The sequence below is a fragment of the Lepidochelys kempii genome, chromosome 3, assembly GCF_965140265.1.
Source record: "Lepidochelys kempii isolate rLepKem1 chromosome 3, rLepKem1.hap2, whole genome shotgun sequence".
Taxonomy (NCBI): Eukaryota; Metazoa; Chordata; order Testudines; family Cheloniidae; genus Lepidochelys; species Lepidochelys kempii.
In genome coordinates, this window is record NC_133258.1 from 46,583,847 (window position 1) to 46,599,673 (window position 15,827).

General features: G+C 40.2%; 1 protein-coding gene across 1 annotated transcript in view; it reads left to right on the top strand.

Annotated features, from left to right (window-relative positions):
- The window catches only part of HCRTR2 (hypocretin receptor 2), a 61,087-nt gene extending 45,896 nt beyond the window's left edge, over positions 1 to 15,191 (top strand). Inside the window, exons 4-8 of the mRNA XM_073335119.1 lie at positions 463 to 578; positions 6,337 to 6,557; positions 8,286 to 8,407; positions 12,471 to 12,671; positions 14,998 to 15,191. Of these exons, the coding sequence (XP_073191220.1) occupies positions 463 to 578; positions 6,337 to 6,557; positions 8,286 to 8,407; positions 12,471 to 12,671; positions 14,998 to 15,191 (854 nt within the window). The remainder of the gene's footprint in view (positions 1 to 462; positions 579 to 6,336; positions 6,558 to 8,285; positions 8,408 to 12,470; positions 12,672 to 14,997) is intronic.
- Positions 15,192 to 15,827: the final 636 nt, after the last annotated feature.

Genomic DNA, 15,827 nt, shown 5'->3' on the forward strand with positions numbered 1-15,827 from the left:
AGCCCTAAGTGGTCGCACATGATGTCTATGGCAGCACAGAGACTTGAGCATGGGTCTCCCATGGCCTAGGCTGGCACCCGAGTATTAGACCATGCTTCCTCTCAGTGATGTATTAAATTACAATATTCAGTGCAGACAGAGCGTTTGAATACCTGGATAACAGCTTTTAGATAATAATTTTTAATCAGTACACAATGCTAACACACATGTAACAAAGGAGTGTGACATAGCACTTCACACACCAATGTGGCATACTACTATGAAGCAAAAGCCTGTTTAAAATGTATGAACAGAATGAATCTAAAAGCAATGGACTAATTTCTGCCATCAGATGCATGTATATATCTCCCATTATAATCAATGAGCCCTACATTTGAGTATCTGCAGGTATAATGTGACTTAAAGTAATTTTTAAACTATATTTGTATGTACATTCTTTTTCTATTTTGATTCTCTTTCCAGGTGAGGTCTACCCCAAAATGTACCACATGTGTTTTTTTCTGGTGACGTACATGGCACCATTGTGTCTTATGGTGTTGGCCTATTTACAAATATTTCGAAAACTATGGTGCCATCAGGTAAGTCATTGATTTATATTGGCTTACTATGTTTTTCTATTTGAATGGACAACGTTTTTCTCCAGAAACTCCATAATGCCACACAGGACCTGATCAATACAACCTTTTGTACCCAACAAACTTCAGTAGCAGTTTTGGGTGTGAAATTATAGTCTGCATCCTAGTCTCCTATTTCAGAAACGATGGCAGCCAAGCAGAATGAAAAACAATTTGTGCTCCAGTCTAGGGCAGCCATTTAGGAGATGGAGGATTTCGGGGACAGAGGAAGCAAAAAGATCAATTAAGGGAAGAAGATGGATCCCCAGTTGTCCTGGTTGAAGGTTCCTATTGAGAGAGAATAACTGAGCTCCAAGGTTGATGTTACACAGATATTTTATATCGCCCTGGAGCTGCAGAGGTGTATGAAAGTTGACATTTTTTTTTTCATTTTGTTACAAAAATTTCAGCTCAGTTTTGAGTTTGTAACAGCTCGTGTATTTGTTGCTGAAATATGTGCCACCATTTTCCAGCAATAATGGGCCCAGTCTGAGAAAAGGTTGCCTTACAAATCTAAAGTTCTGTTTGGAAATGTGGCCATTTTCTCAAATTTTGCACTGCAGTGATAGGAAAACAAAATAACAGCAACAAAATCACCTGAGATGGGTCATAGACTATCAGAGTTGGAAGGGACCTCAGGAGGTCATCTAGTCCAATCCCCCTGCTCAAAGCAGGACCAATCCCTAATATTTGTCCCAGATCCCTAAATCGCCCCCTCAAAGATTGAACTCACAACCCTGGGTTTAGCAGGCCAATGCTCAAACTACTGAGCTATCCCTCCCCACTAAAAATTTTTTGGCCCAGATCCCTAAATGTTTCTGAAAATGTTCACACCATTATTCAGTGCTGGGTCATCATCAGAGACTGCTGTAACATTAAGTATATGGCAGAATGTGGGTAAAACAGGGCTCGGGATATAGAATTCTCCCCCCGAGGAGTTCAGTCACAAATTTAATGAATGCAATGTAATGTAAATACCTTGCAATGCTGGTTACAAAAGTGCCATGCGAACACCTGTTCTCACTGTCAGGTGAAATTGTAAATAAGAAGTGGGTAGCAATATATCCTGTAAATGTAAACAAACTTTGTCAGAGCGATTGGCTGTGTTGTAATTAAAATCAATATTTTTGAAAATGTAGAAAAACATCCACAAATATTTAATAAATTTCAATTGGTATTCTAAACAGTGCAATTAAAGCTGCAATTAATTACAATTAATTTTTTTGAGTTAATCACGTGAGTTAACTGCAATTAATCAACAGTCCTATTCTGAATCTTTGGTAATAACCCCAAGTAAGGAATCATGCTGTTTATCAGAATGCCATCTAAATATTCTGCTGCTGCAATGTACCAATGATCTTGCTAGACATACATGATGATGAAATCCAAAGTACTAACAGCCAAGGCATTCCCAGGCCTTGACAGAAAACTTCTTGAAGCAGTTTGTTTTAAAATGAGGGCTGTTTCTAAAGTGAATCTTCAGGTGGTTAAAAGTTAGCCTCCATGACTCACTCACAAGACATCCCTATTGTGTTTTACTCTCTGTCTGCTCTCCAAACTTATTGATCATGTCTTTGCTTTGCAAAGTCTTTGCAAACATGGTTTTATCATCTCAGAATTAGGAGCTTTATGGAAGCAAAGGGCAACAGCATCAGCCGCCTGGCTTTTAGAGTAACCTATGTTGTTTACTAATAGGCAGGGATCCCTCCTGTTCACAAGGATTTTGTTCCTTTATGAATCATGGAGAAGAGATAAAGCAAGAGCTGAACAATCTCCTTAGGACTGAATGGCTTTATGCTGGACATGCTGACACACATTCAATAATTAAGAGAGTCACATACATGTGCTTAAATGTTTTGGGCCCATTGTGGTTTTGTTTTCAAAATTTTTCCGAGCTTTAAAAGCAAGATTATGATGCTTGGCTTTCCAGCTTGATACACGTGGGGGTGAAAACAGCAGTTTTACAACTTCTAGCGCCAGTTCTAACCATTCTAAATGCTGATGTAAAGCATCTGAGGATTTTAGAGAGCTTATTTGTGTTCTACAAATCGTCTCAGCTAAATGTGTCCGTATAATTCAGTTGATAGTAATAATTGGTAAAAGTGTGTGTTGTGCTGGTATGTATGTGATTAAAATATGCATCAGTAGTACATATGTAAGCCAAGCTTTATTCTCTTCAGGCTATAGTACTTTAGCAGCCTGACTGTGAGTATGTATTAAAAAATTTTTTGCCTGCAACATCTTATGAATTATTTGCTTATTGGCTTAAGGAGGCAAATTCTTGCAATTCTTATAATGCCTCCAAAATGGAGATAGAACAGAAACAGGTTTCTTTAGATAAGTTCTCAGCAGTAACTCCTACAACACTGGGCAGCTTTATAGGATGTACAAGGAGATCAACATTGTACCACAATCTGTATCTGTGATCCGCTCTTGCTATTAGAAGCATTTGAAAAGCAGATTGGTCATCTCTAACCACAGACTCATCAATCATGTCTCGTGTTTCATTAGAAATAAGCCATACAAAGTCTTGAGGCAAGATTCCATTTCTTTGTACCCAAATTGGATGCAAATATCAATAAAGCTTGTCAGAAAAATTTTGTTGAAATGAAATTCTAACAAAATCAAGAGGAGAGGAAATTGCCAACATATTTGGGAGGGGGTTGTTTTCTGATCAGTTCTTGCTACTAATATGGTAACTCAGAAAACAAGATCAGATTGAAATAGAAGGAAAAGCTTCAGTTTTGGCATTAGAAGAACAGAACATCAAAATACTTCCTAGAGCCCAAATTCAGGTTTTTGTGTAGCACCTCTCTGTGTAGTTTCTCAGCAGTGAGATGGAAAAGACCCAATACCATAAATCAGAGTCAATTCTGCCATTAGAGTAGGATAAATCCCCGAGAATAGGACATACTGATTTCAGATACTAAATTGACAAGACTATGGATCTTGGCCAAAAGGCTGTGAATCCTCAGTGGTGTGATGTCAGAGTTCAGATTTTATTTCTTGTGTTTATAAAAACACCTGAAATATACTAAATGTTATCCTGTGTCCCGCGGTTCCCTACAACCCAACTTCACTGATTTCCTGTTTGTCATTATGGATCTTCACTGGAAGGTTACAGTGAACTTGAATCAAGTTTTTTTAAAAAAAATCCTAAATTAAGAGCTTGTCTACACAGGCAAATTTTTCCAGAGTAAGGTCGGGTGCCAATTTGAAGCATGACAGCTATTCCTCAAAACTCCCCCCATGGATTTATTAGAAGTGGATTAAACTGAACTGGAAAAAAGGCTCTTTGATTCCAGAATAAGTATGTCCATACAGGGAGCTATTCTTAAATAATTATTGCAGAATAATGATGCTGGGCACTTTCCCTGTGTAGAAAAAATGTGTATAACGAAGGACTGGATCTTGCAAGCTCTTATACATGTGCATAACTTTATTCATGTCACTAGTCCTGTTGAAGCCAATGGCACTGCTCACAAGTAAAGCCATGCACATGCATAACTGTTTGCAGAACCAGGGCCTAATATTGCCCTCATATTATAAACGCTCACAGTTCTCAGAAAAAGTAGATCTTTTCACATGTAGCCTTTCATACTTGTTCTCACCCCTGAAGTATTTTGGGGAAGTTGAAGCAAAATCCTTTTATGTGTTTGAATTATGGGAGGGTGGGGGAAAAAAAGTCTTTTGGTACATGACAAATTAACTAGTTGGGGGAAATAAACCCAGAAACTCCCTTGCTGAACTTTACAGAATTAGTTGAAACTTTTCAAGTGACCAGTGCTTTAAACAGATTTAAAATGGAGATATAAACAGTGGGAAAATACTGAAGATAGAAACAATTGTTCCTGCACAGTTTGACGTTTTCATTATATTTGTGCTCATGAGATTCTCTGTGAGTGAAGTTCACCTGTAGTTCCGAGGGCCAGCATAAAACCTCTTGGGAGGGGCAGTGAAGGAGATGGAGAGAAAATAGTCCCTGCTTTAGAGATAAATGTAAAAACACCTGCTTTTCAGCCTGGCCTCAGACAGTCCCTTTGTGTGCTGTCCCACAGCATGTATACTTACTGAAAAGAAAACCAAAGCCTGTCTCCTGCAAACAGGGGAGTCAAAGTTTTTAGTCATGGGGGGATCAGAGAGGGAGAATGTGAGGGGCAGGAGGCTATAAAGAGCTAGAAGTATGGAAGCAAGTGTTGGAAAGGACACTATGGGGAAGCAGAGAGGAAGAATGGGAGAGCGCCTGAGCAGCTGGAAGCTGGAGAGTAGCCATGCTTTGTGTGTGTTTTTCAGGTTGAATTTTCAACCCAGAAGGATGACACACAAATAGGGAGTGGGGACTAGCTTTGCCTTAAGTCTCAGAAAGGGGAAGGCCGACACAAACAAGGATTTTTTAATCTCATGCTCAGCCCAGTTTTATGATTTTTAGAGTCCACCTCATGGATATGTAATGCTTTTGGTGAATTCTTCTTCTAGGTAGGGACTAGCACCTCCTCCACAGGAGACATTAACAAATGCTGAGGAGTTTCTGGTGCCCTGCTGCAGGAAATTAAAGCAATGAGACATGTGAGCTGCCTGGGCTGAAGGAGAACTGGGGAAATAGCGAACGTGAGTGCTAGGCAGCAGTGGGGAATTGACCCCATGTACTGTGACAGAGGCCCTGACCAGTGTAGCTGTGTCTCTGCAAGAGCACAGGCTTCCTTTGCAGTTAGTCAGCTGCTTACCCAGAACGTAGATGTCCAAGCTCAACCTGGCACAGCACCAGCTCCTGAGGGATCCAGTGAGTCCATGTCTGCACTGGTGTTGGGACCACAGACCCCTGGCTAGCTGCTCTGACTAAGGAAATGCAATCTTTTCCAACCACAGGAAGTGAGAGAGCAGAGCTCTCCCATTCAGTCTCGATGGGGTGTCTGTGCATGATGAGGTGCCCAACAGATGCACTTTCAGTTAGTCCCACTGAGGCATCAGTCAGAATGCTGAGGAGGCAAAAATGAGCATCTCTTGCCCCACCGGTCACCTTTATACTAATTGAGAAGACTTTAACCTGGTGCCCCTTTCCTTTATTCTGTAACCCTGTCTTAGCTAAAATGTCCTTTTTTCTCCATACTGTCTGGGTTTTCTACCACTGGCCCTCCTTCCTCCATGAGCAGCTTCTCCAACAGCAGGCTCTTGGTGCTTACCAATCTCCAGAGAGCAAAGTGAGCCAGCACCTACTCATTTAGACATGTCGTTGGATAGGCTAACTAGTCATACATCCTGTTATGATTCCCTCTCTCCGCCCAACACGCACACACCATTTGCAAATCTCTGTTAGGAATACCCTGGGCAACGACCACAATGCAGAAAAAATAAGTTCACTCCCCCAATAAATAGGGAAAGCACAGCTGCCTTATGGACCCTTAGGACACATATTTGAAAATGCAATGAGCATATAAAGCCATGGATGCACACAGTTATGTGCATAGTTCTGTTCTTACTAAGTCATGGCTGGGATTGTCTGTATAATACCTTTGAAACCCTGTTTCTCTTAAATGAACAGCAGTGTTGGATTAAAGTGTTTGTTTGACAAGCTACTAAACTGTACTGTGTTATCATGGAGCTTTATTTCAGCCTGTCTGTCTTTTTTGTATTAACTTCCTACGATGCTTCTTTTTACGTGGTGATGAATTTCCCTTAGAGAAACAGCATTAACGAAGATTCCATTTACTGTTTAATCTTTTAGATCCCAGGAACTTCATCAGTAGTTCAAAGAAAATGGAAGCCTCTGCCCTCTTTAGCACAGCCCCGGAAACTGGGACAATCAACCAAGTCAAGGATTAGTGGGGTAGCAGCTGAAATAAAACAGATTCGAGCCAGGAGGAAAACAGCACGTATGCTAATGGTGGTTCTCTTGGTTTTTGCACTTTGCTATCTACCAATTAGTATCCTCAATGTCTTAAAAAGGTAAAGTTTGTTCACAAGCAGTAAAGAGTTTGGGGGAAGTTTTCTGTCTAAAAGCATTTCTCTATGATGTGGTTTGCTATATTCTTTTTTTTAGTTTTGAAATAGATACCCACATATTTTACAATAAAGAAACTGAAGCTCAGCGAGCAGCTGTAAGCAAATTGTTAGCTAAACAATTATAAGGGCAGAAATTTGGGGTCAGATTGTAAAACCCGTGTTCACGTTGGCGGTCACTTACTCATGCAAGAAATCTCATTGACCTACACATTCAAACTTATTTTTGCGTGAATGGACTCCGGGAGTGTAGTATCTGATGGAGAACACTGGGTAGGGTAGTATTCAGTAGGACTGCCCTGGTGTATGGCTTGACTCCATGTGAGCATGTGTAGCAGAATTAAGCCCAAACGATTTTGTTCTGGTGTTTCAAATATTAAAATTAATAACTGATCTGTATATAACTATGCAGAAATTTACCAAAATCAGGGAAGCAAGCAAGCTTTTATTGTTTAACGAAAGCAAAAATATAAAGTGTTCCAATTCTTCCAAGCTCGGAAGATGCTCCCAGAATATAATAAAAGTCAAAGGAGAATTTTTATGAAGACTTATTATATTGATATCAGAGTAATCAATGAATCAGTAAATAATAGGCAAATCAATGAATTTTATGTGTGGCTATTTTTGCCAAACAGTATATTCAGTAAACACTCTGTTCTATCAGTTCATTCTCTCTCTCTCACACTCACACACACACACACACACACACTGACAAACTGGGGAGAAATTATACTGTCTGACCTCCAATGACATTTATAGCTGCGAAGGTGATGAGCATAGTGTCACTGTCTTGGCACGATTACATTAAGTAAAATGTAACAAAAAGAACTTAATTGTATTGCCCTGATGAAAGATAGACATACAAGGTGGATATCTTTTATGGGACCAACCTCTGTTGGTGAGAGGGACAAATTTTCGATCTTACACAGAACTCTTCTTCAGCTCTGTGGCAGCTCAAAAGCTTGTCTCTCTCACCAAAAGAAGTTGATCCAATAACAGATATTACCTCACCCATCTTGTCTCTCTAATATCCTGAGATCAACACAGCTACAACAACACTGCCTACCTGAAAGTCCTCTGGCAAATGTCAGATGCATGGGTGCCACTTCTCTATTTTCTGTGTATTCATATTGTCAAACTGGAGGGAAGCTTGTAATCAGAGAGTTAACATGAACATTTCTGCTATAATCCGTAGTGATTAAATGCAGCAGCCTCCTGCACAAGGACATGAGGGGATGCTGCTGGAGCCACTGCAGTCCAGCTATTTTGGGCCAGCAGAGAATCCACAGGCAGCCAGTCAGTGCCACCCTAACTCTACAGCAGCCTCGTTGCGCTAGGAGCTGGGCCCAGAATTGAGAAGCTGGATCCAGAATTGGGAGATTGTCGTATTGGCTTAAAGACACATTTTCCCCCCTTGCCTTGGATGGTATAAATTACCCTTTTGTTATCTAGCTGGGTGCCATGTGTGCATTGAAGACAAAACTGCTTGTGGCTTCTGCGCTGTGCAAAACCATCATGGAAGCTGGTTGTTGGGTGGGAAGAGGTTTTGTATTTTCTTGGGAAAGCTGGATGTGTTGGGCTTTATATGATACCGCAGATAGAATAAAAGTACAGCATTTATATTTAGTCGTATATGCTGTCTTTCAGGCTGGCTTTTTCCTCTTTATTTTGCAGGGTTTGGGGGATGTTTAACTATGCTGATGACAGAGAGACTGTGTATGCCTGGTTTACATTCTCGCACTGGTTAGTGTATGCCAACAGTGCAGTGAACCCTATCATTTATAACTTTCTCAGTGGTGAGTTTCCAGATGATCACTGTGTTACATATTGAAAATGTAGTTAAAGTGTAATGCATAGTAATCAGTTAGGTTAAAGACTGACCTGAAAATTGAGCAGCAGCACAACTGAACCACTGGGATCTAGGTGCAGGTCCTGATAAGTCCCTCTATCCTCACGGTCTGCTACACTTGTTGAGTAGCACCTTGCCTTCTCAAGTATCCCCATTAATTTTATAGGGAGTGCTCATTTGAATCAGGGTGGGTCTAAATTTCAAGCTGAAGGTGTCACCCCAGCACTAGCTCTAATAGAACTAGCAAGCTAAAAATGGAGCATAGCCACAGCAGTGGGAGCAATGGGAAGGACTAGCCGCTTCAAGTATGTACCCATCCAAGACTCTAGGCACACAGACAGGGTGGCTGTCCCCTCCTGCTGCTCATGCTATTTTTAGCACGCGAGCTTGATCAGAGCTAAGGCGACTATGTCTCCTCAAGCTGGAATTACCCCACTAGCTTGAAGTGTAGATTTTGGGGTGCAATGATAAGGGTTGGAGGCAGGGCCCTAGCCCTCCCACCTTTGGTGCCTGTTGGAGCTGGAAATTTGGCCCAGCTTCCCCCATATGACGGGAGGCAGACATGCCAAATTTGAATGGTGTTGCAACCCCATGCACTGCATTGCAATGCCACTCACTCAAATTTGGCCTGGCCACCTCCCTGTCAGGATGGCAGGTCACTGGGGCCAAATTTGAGCAGAGCTGTGACGCCATGCAGAGGGGAGAGCTAGAAGGTGGGTGTGGGGGAATACCATAGGACTAGGGGCATCAGGAGGGCAGGGGGGAGAGCGCTGGTCAGGGTACAGAGCAGTGGGTAATGTGTGGGTTTGGAAGCAGCAGGAGAGTGGCGGGGAGAGCTTGGGGCTGGGTTCAGGACAGAGGAGGGTGCCTAAGGGTGGCAGAATCTGGCCCTGAGTAAGGGCTACAAGTATTGTGAGGACCTCATAATTAAGGGGGAAATTTTATGTTACTTTCAGTTAATCCTTTCCAGGACTTAAATGGCAGGAATCCCCCTTGGGTGAGGGGAGAAAGGAGGGGAGGTTGCTGAATCTCAGAAGATTCTCTACCTAGATGAAAGAAAAAGGACCTATGTGTTCTTATAGTTTTACTGCTGGGGATTTTTGAAGCTGTGGTGAAAGAGATATTTTCTAAAGATAAATGAAGCAGTAGAAAAATATTACAAAATACAATTTTATATTTTAGTATCTACCTGCTTGTTAGTGTAACAATACTGTGCCTTTGTAAAAATAATATAATGTAGAAATAGTCTTAAAATATTCCTAACTGACATTTATTTACCATTCTCTCTTCTATTACCTTTGATCCTTCTCTATTATTTGTATGAGACTGTTTTCAGTAGAAATATAGTATGTAAAAAAAAAATCACCAAACATTTCTTCAGTCCTCTTACCATTTAGTTTGGTTTGTTGCAGGCTTGATCACAACTAGTGATAGATGAAGTTTAGAGGTGTAGTTCAGATAAGGTTTGGATAAACTTTTGGATGCTCATCTGGGTATCCAAGGTTTGCAAAACTATCCAGGAAATCTAATGAGAATAGGATTTGCTGTTCTTATTATTTCCAGTCAATTCAGCGATATCTAGCAAACAATGACCTGTTAACCAAGATTTCTGGCTACTGTTGTGGCCGTTGGGCCTACAGATTTACCCTAATTGTGAGCTCAATTGTGAAAAGGAAATGGAAGTTCATAAACTGTCACAATAACCTAGAACAACAACTGTTAATGTGGAAAGGTGCAAATGGGAGACAGAGTGAATTAGTACAAAAGAAAAAGACCAACTGAAATAATTCAAGGATGGTGTTAAGATCATGTCTGGTAAGCTAGAGAAGTGAGGGACTAGAAATCAGTGAGCCAAAATTGTTAGAGTTTAGGCCCAATTGGTGGACAGAATAATGAAGGGATGAGCAATTCCATCAATCACTCACTTGGGGTCCATAAAAGAAGAGACTTTGAGAGAAAGTCAATGCTGGCTGACCAAAAGCAGGGAATGTGAATGCTTGCTGACAGAAAAACAAGAGAAGGGGAAGGAGTGAGCTTCACCACCATGCTGCCACCCCCACCGTCTCTTGGGACCTAATCCTGAGGTGGACCAGGCCAGAGAGAGGGTCCCAAAGGACACCTCCACCAGCTTTGGCTAAATCCCAAACACCACCCGGGATGTGAGACTTCCTTCCCTCCCCACACCCCAACTTGTCCTTTTCCTTCCCTACCTTATTTTTCTTTCCTATCCATTTCCTTATTCTTTCTGTCTAATAAGGGTCTGGCTTAGCCAGCCAAAACTGTCTTTTCTGCAACAATGCTGTAACTGTGACCAGAAAGGTGGCTAAAAGCAATGTCCTAAACAGCTCAATGCTGGTAAAAATTTGCCAGGCCTTGGAGTGGCCAATAAGACATGCTGTGCCTGCACTGAGGTTGCAAGCAGTTTTCCAGCAGTGAGGGGGATGCATGTGTGGTTTTGTCCTTTTAGGAAACAGAATCAGACTTTAACAACAGCAGCAATAGCTCTATCCCATCTCTAGTAACCTCTTCTTTTTTTCCAGAAAGGACAATTATTACCATCTCAAAAACAGTCAAACAGGCGTTTTCCTTCTAAAACTCATTACAGCCAAAAGGAAAGGAAATAAGGGATGCTGTAAAAATGAAAGCCTTACTTAAGACTTCACATTTCAAATTATTTAATTTGTTTCCCCCTGCATCTTTTAAATAAAAGATTAAAAACATTTTAAAGGTGTCTTTGCCCTGGCACTAAGGAGGCTGAGGTCTCTATATACCAAATGCCAAACCTTGTTTTAAACCTTTTAATGTTGGACAGTTTTAGGGTCATGGTAACACCTTATCTCTCAGGGTCATTTATTCAATCTAAATGAACACAACATCAGTTATTGGTTCAAGACTCAAAATTTGGATCTAGAGCCTTAGAACACTAAAATTCAGGGTATTTGGATGTGGGACACTCTTATTGCAACACATCTGTTTCTTCTCCCAGCTTAAACTTATTAACACAGAGGCAACATCAAAGAAAAAGGTGTACAAGAGTTAGCCAAACTTTTCTGAATGTGTTTGGTGTTTAATTTAAAGTTTTTACATGGAAATCTGGGGGCTCTTATGCTATCCAAAAGGCTTCATACCAAGCATCTGTTCTGTTTCTCCTGGTGTTTACTTATATTGTACCATCTCTTTGGTACCTGAACACAAACATTCATTCATTTAGCCTGTTAGGAAAGTAAGTTTTAATATCCCCTCTTTACAGATGAGAAAACTGAGACATAGAGAGATTAAGGGTGTGATTCTGATCTCATTTTACATGGGTGTAAATCAAGTCACCATTGAAGCGACTGTGAAACTGGTGGGAGATGTGAATAATTTGTCCAAGGAAACCTGTGGCAGAATGGGGAATAGAACTTAGGACTCCTGACTTCCAGCCCTGTTCTTTAAATACACACCATCTTTCCTGTAATGAAATTCATTGTAGTAACAATTTCAGTGTGTCCCCAATTATTTCAAAGGTCCTGAAAATGGACAGAATAGGAGCTTCTTTAAATGACCACTGTAATATACAGAAAATCAGATATTTCTTTATCTTTTTAATCCGGTTTCCTTTGTAAAATGTGCAAGGTAAAACAGAAATTAGTTTTGTCCTCGCATTTCACGTCAAGTAATAGCCCAATCATTTCAACCTACTCAAGTTCAATTATTTGTTTTCATAAAATGTGTTTTATTTACTCAACAAACAAACTGGAACATTACCTTAAGAGCCAGTCTAGTCTGCCATGTAAAAATTAATTTAGTATTCCTACTACACCTACTATAAATCCTTATTAAAAGGTGGAATTTTGTTGCCTTTTCCTGAATCACTAAAACTGTTCTTGCCTGCTTTTGTCGTGTTAGACGAGTACTTGATTATTTTGGATTCACTTTGGCACTAGCTAACCATGTCTCTTCCATATGCTAGCTTTATTAAAACACCATTTGTATAATAATGTTTTTGTGCATTCTTTTTTGATTGACAGGAAAATTTAGAGAAGAATTTAAAGCAGCTTTTTCTTGTTGCTGGCTTCGCATTCACCATCACCAGGATGAACGACTCACCAGAGGTCATGCAAGCACTGAAAGTCGGAAATCCTTGACCACCCAGATCAGCAATTTTGATAATGTTTCAAAACTTTCAGAACATGTTGTGCTGACCAACATGAGCACTCTCCCAGCAAATGGTACTGGACCTATTCACAACTGGTAGTATACTTGTCCCTGTCTTTTGATGCCTTTGTAAATTAAAATTTGATCTTACATCCAACAGTCTTTTAACCAGTGACCACAAGATTGCAGGGCAAAGAGTGTAGAACTGTGAACTGACAGCAAGTAATATCATTTTACAAAATGTGTTTTATAAATTCACCCACAACTTTGTTTATAAACTTAGAGAGTTATAATTTCATATAATTTGCTTTGAAGCTGTATACATTGGAATTTCAGGGGAGGGTAGTATGTTGTTTAAATATTTTCATTGGATTTCTACTTGTTTTGATCTTGCAGTAAAGAGCAAGTATCTGGAGATGTATACAATATTTGACTTTAAGTCAGAATGTGTGTGTGAAATCAGCCAGTATTCAGCTTTGTGTTGATTCTCCGACTGTGCCACGATATAGCAGAAATTTTTTAGAACAGACATTCTCTCCAAACTTGGATGCAAACCTTTTGCATTCCCTGAATGTCAATGAAAATTTCAAAGTATCTTTTCATAAACAGCTTTGAATCTGAGCTGTCTTAGTCATGTGGAGAAGTCATATGATATTTTCTTCTCTTTCTCACATTGTCTGAGACTAACCTAGGTGCTGAGGAGGAGTGGCAAAGCCATTATCATTCAGTTTCTCAGAAAGAGGGTGCTTTTAGATGTGCCCTAATTCTCTCACACAGTGGGCTCTGCTATATATTCTGTTATTTGTCTTATATCCCAATGTAACTTTGCAAGGGAAATCAGGTGTCTAGCTCTGTGGAATAAGGTTTAAGGAAGGCCTTTTGTCCAGTCGTCTAAAAGTCCTACTGGTAGGCATCACTGTTGTTTGTACTTGGACACTGCATTATAGATTTTACTTTAATGGAACTATCTAAGCCTCACATGATTAGGTTTTGTTTAGCAAAGGGATATTACATTGCAAAAAAATCAGAATTCTTCTCTGGAGTCACACTCAGATTCATGTCGGCTCCTACAAAAACTCCTCAAACTATCAGACCTACTGTCTGAAATTATTTTAGTGCCTGATACTGCATCCGTTGAAGACATCAGGTATAGGATGAAGCCTTTAGCTGTTACTGCCTGGGATATATTTTGTTGTTTGATATTATCTTAATCTGTGCTATATAGGTTTTTATACTGTGCTCCTCTTCGTGGTATCTGAGCACCTTCCAGTAATGCATTAAGCAATGTGCCATGTGTCATTTGTTCCCGTGTCATGTTGGTTTTGATATCAGACATCCTCAAAAATGGAAGAGCAGAGTTGATTTCTTATTTCAGAACAAAGCTCCAAACACGATGAGGCAGTAGCATCAAGAAGAGGGATATAGTCCCGTGATCCCATACATAGGCATAGCATGAGCTATGTATATCCATACCACCTGCAAGCATTACAAACCTATTGCGCACATGTATATCATGAATTTCCCAGACCTACCTAGTACCAACCAACATGTAGGGTGGTGGTGACTCAAACACTGGTCCTCTGGAAAAAGATTGCTGTATTCTCAAGGGAAAGCAGACATGGAAAAGGCTAGTTTATTTGTTGCTCCTACCAGAGTTTATTATTTGATTAAACTTTAATTTGCCCATCTTCCGTCCTGTGGCTGTTTCTGTGTATGTGGCACAGGTGGGGTTCATCGATACTACACATTTACACCAGTGAGAAGGGATTCTGGTTGGGGAAGCCTCTCTAACTGTGTCGCTGCAGATGCTGCTCCTGCTCGAGTTCATTATTTTTCATAATTCTCAACTCTGTGCCTGTGTCTGAGCGCCATACAATTAATAAAAGTCAGAAGTGCTTTGGGTACACGATGGAATCCTGATAAGGACCAGGCCAGTGTATCTACTGATGAATCTACTCATTGGCTGAATGTTAAATAAGTAGCAACTAAAATGTAACAGTTGGGAGAGTGGCTGGTTTGAGCAAAGGTAATATTCCATCCTACCTTTTTAAAGTTCTTACATTACACCCATCTTCAGGGGCTCTGAGTATTGGATATTTTCAGGTAAAATATAACACTGTAAGACTAAATCAGGGTTCTAAATTAACAGCCATTGCTTGTAAATATCATTCAAATGTTTGAAAATATGAAAATTCAGAGAGAAATATTGTGACATGAGGTTTTTGTGTTTTTTTTAAGCAGAATTCCCCATAGCCTTCAGTGGAGGATTCTGCTGAAAAAATGATGGCAGTGTTTAGAAACTTTTCTCCTAGGTGATGTCAATAGACCTTTGATACTATCGACAGAAGACTCCAGTCTGGCCCCATTTGTAAGCAGTAAAATCCATATTATATGTTACAGGTGTCACGGCCAAACTCAGCCCATTGAAGTCAGTGGAATTGCACCTGCGTACATCAGGGATGAACATGACTTCAAGTTTAGATGAAGCAGAAAGAGTTTCTGTGGAAGACAGTGGCACAACAGAGAATACAAAGTGGGCCAAATTCATCCCTGGTGTAACCAAACTGACCTTACTGGAGTTACACCAGGGATGAGGTTTGCCCTGTACATTTAAAACAACCTGTGAATGGCATTCCAGTAACAACACAACAGTTGGACAAAGGGATTCCCCCAAAATGACTGCTTCTTCAATTCCCAGTCTCATGGAAACTTACTTACCTCCTCATGAGCTAAACATACAGAATTCACGTCCTTGTAAGACGTTTTAAAGAATATATTGCATCATGCTTTGTACATACTGGATATATTTATTTTTAATGTGTTCCAGATGCCATGTAACATTCTCAAATGCATCATGTAAAGAACTCAGTATTTCAAAGCAAGGAGTCATTAACATTTATATTATGTACTGATACCATTAATGACAGTTTATCCTCCTATGCATTAGTGGAATTTTGGAATTACTTTTACATGTGATACACAAATGCATGGAGTCTGGGCAATAAAATGGAAGATCTGGAATACTAGTGCAGGAGGGCAAACCAGACACAGGGATTACAGAAACATGGTGAAACAGCACTCATGACTGGTATTGAAAGGTATGTCTGTTTAGGAGAGCTAGAAATAAAGATGTGCATCTATGAAAACTGTAAAGAAAAAAGAAGTAGCAGTATAGACAAAACAGAAGCTATTTGGGTCAAAATCACCTTGGGGAAGGATTGCAAAAGAGG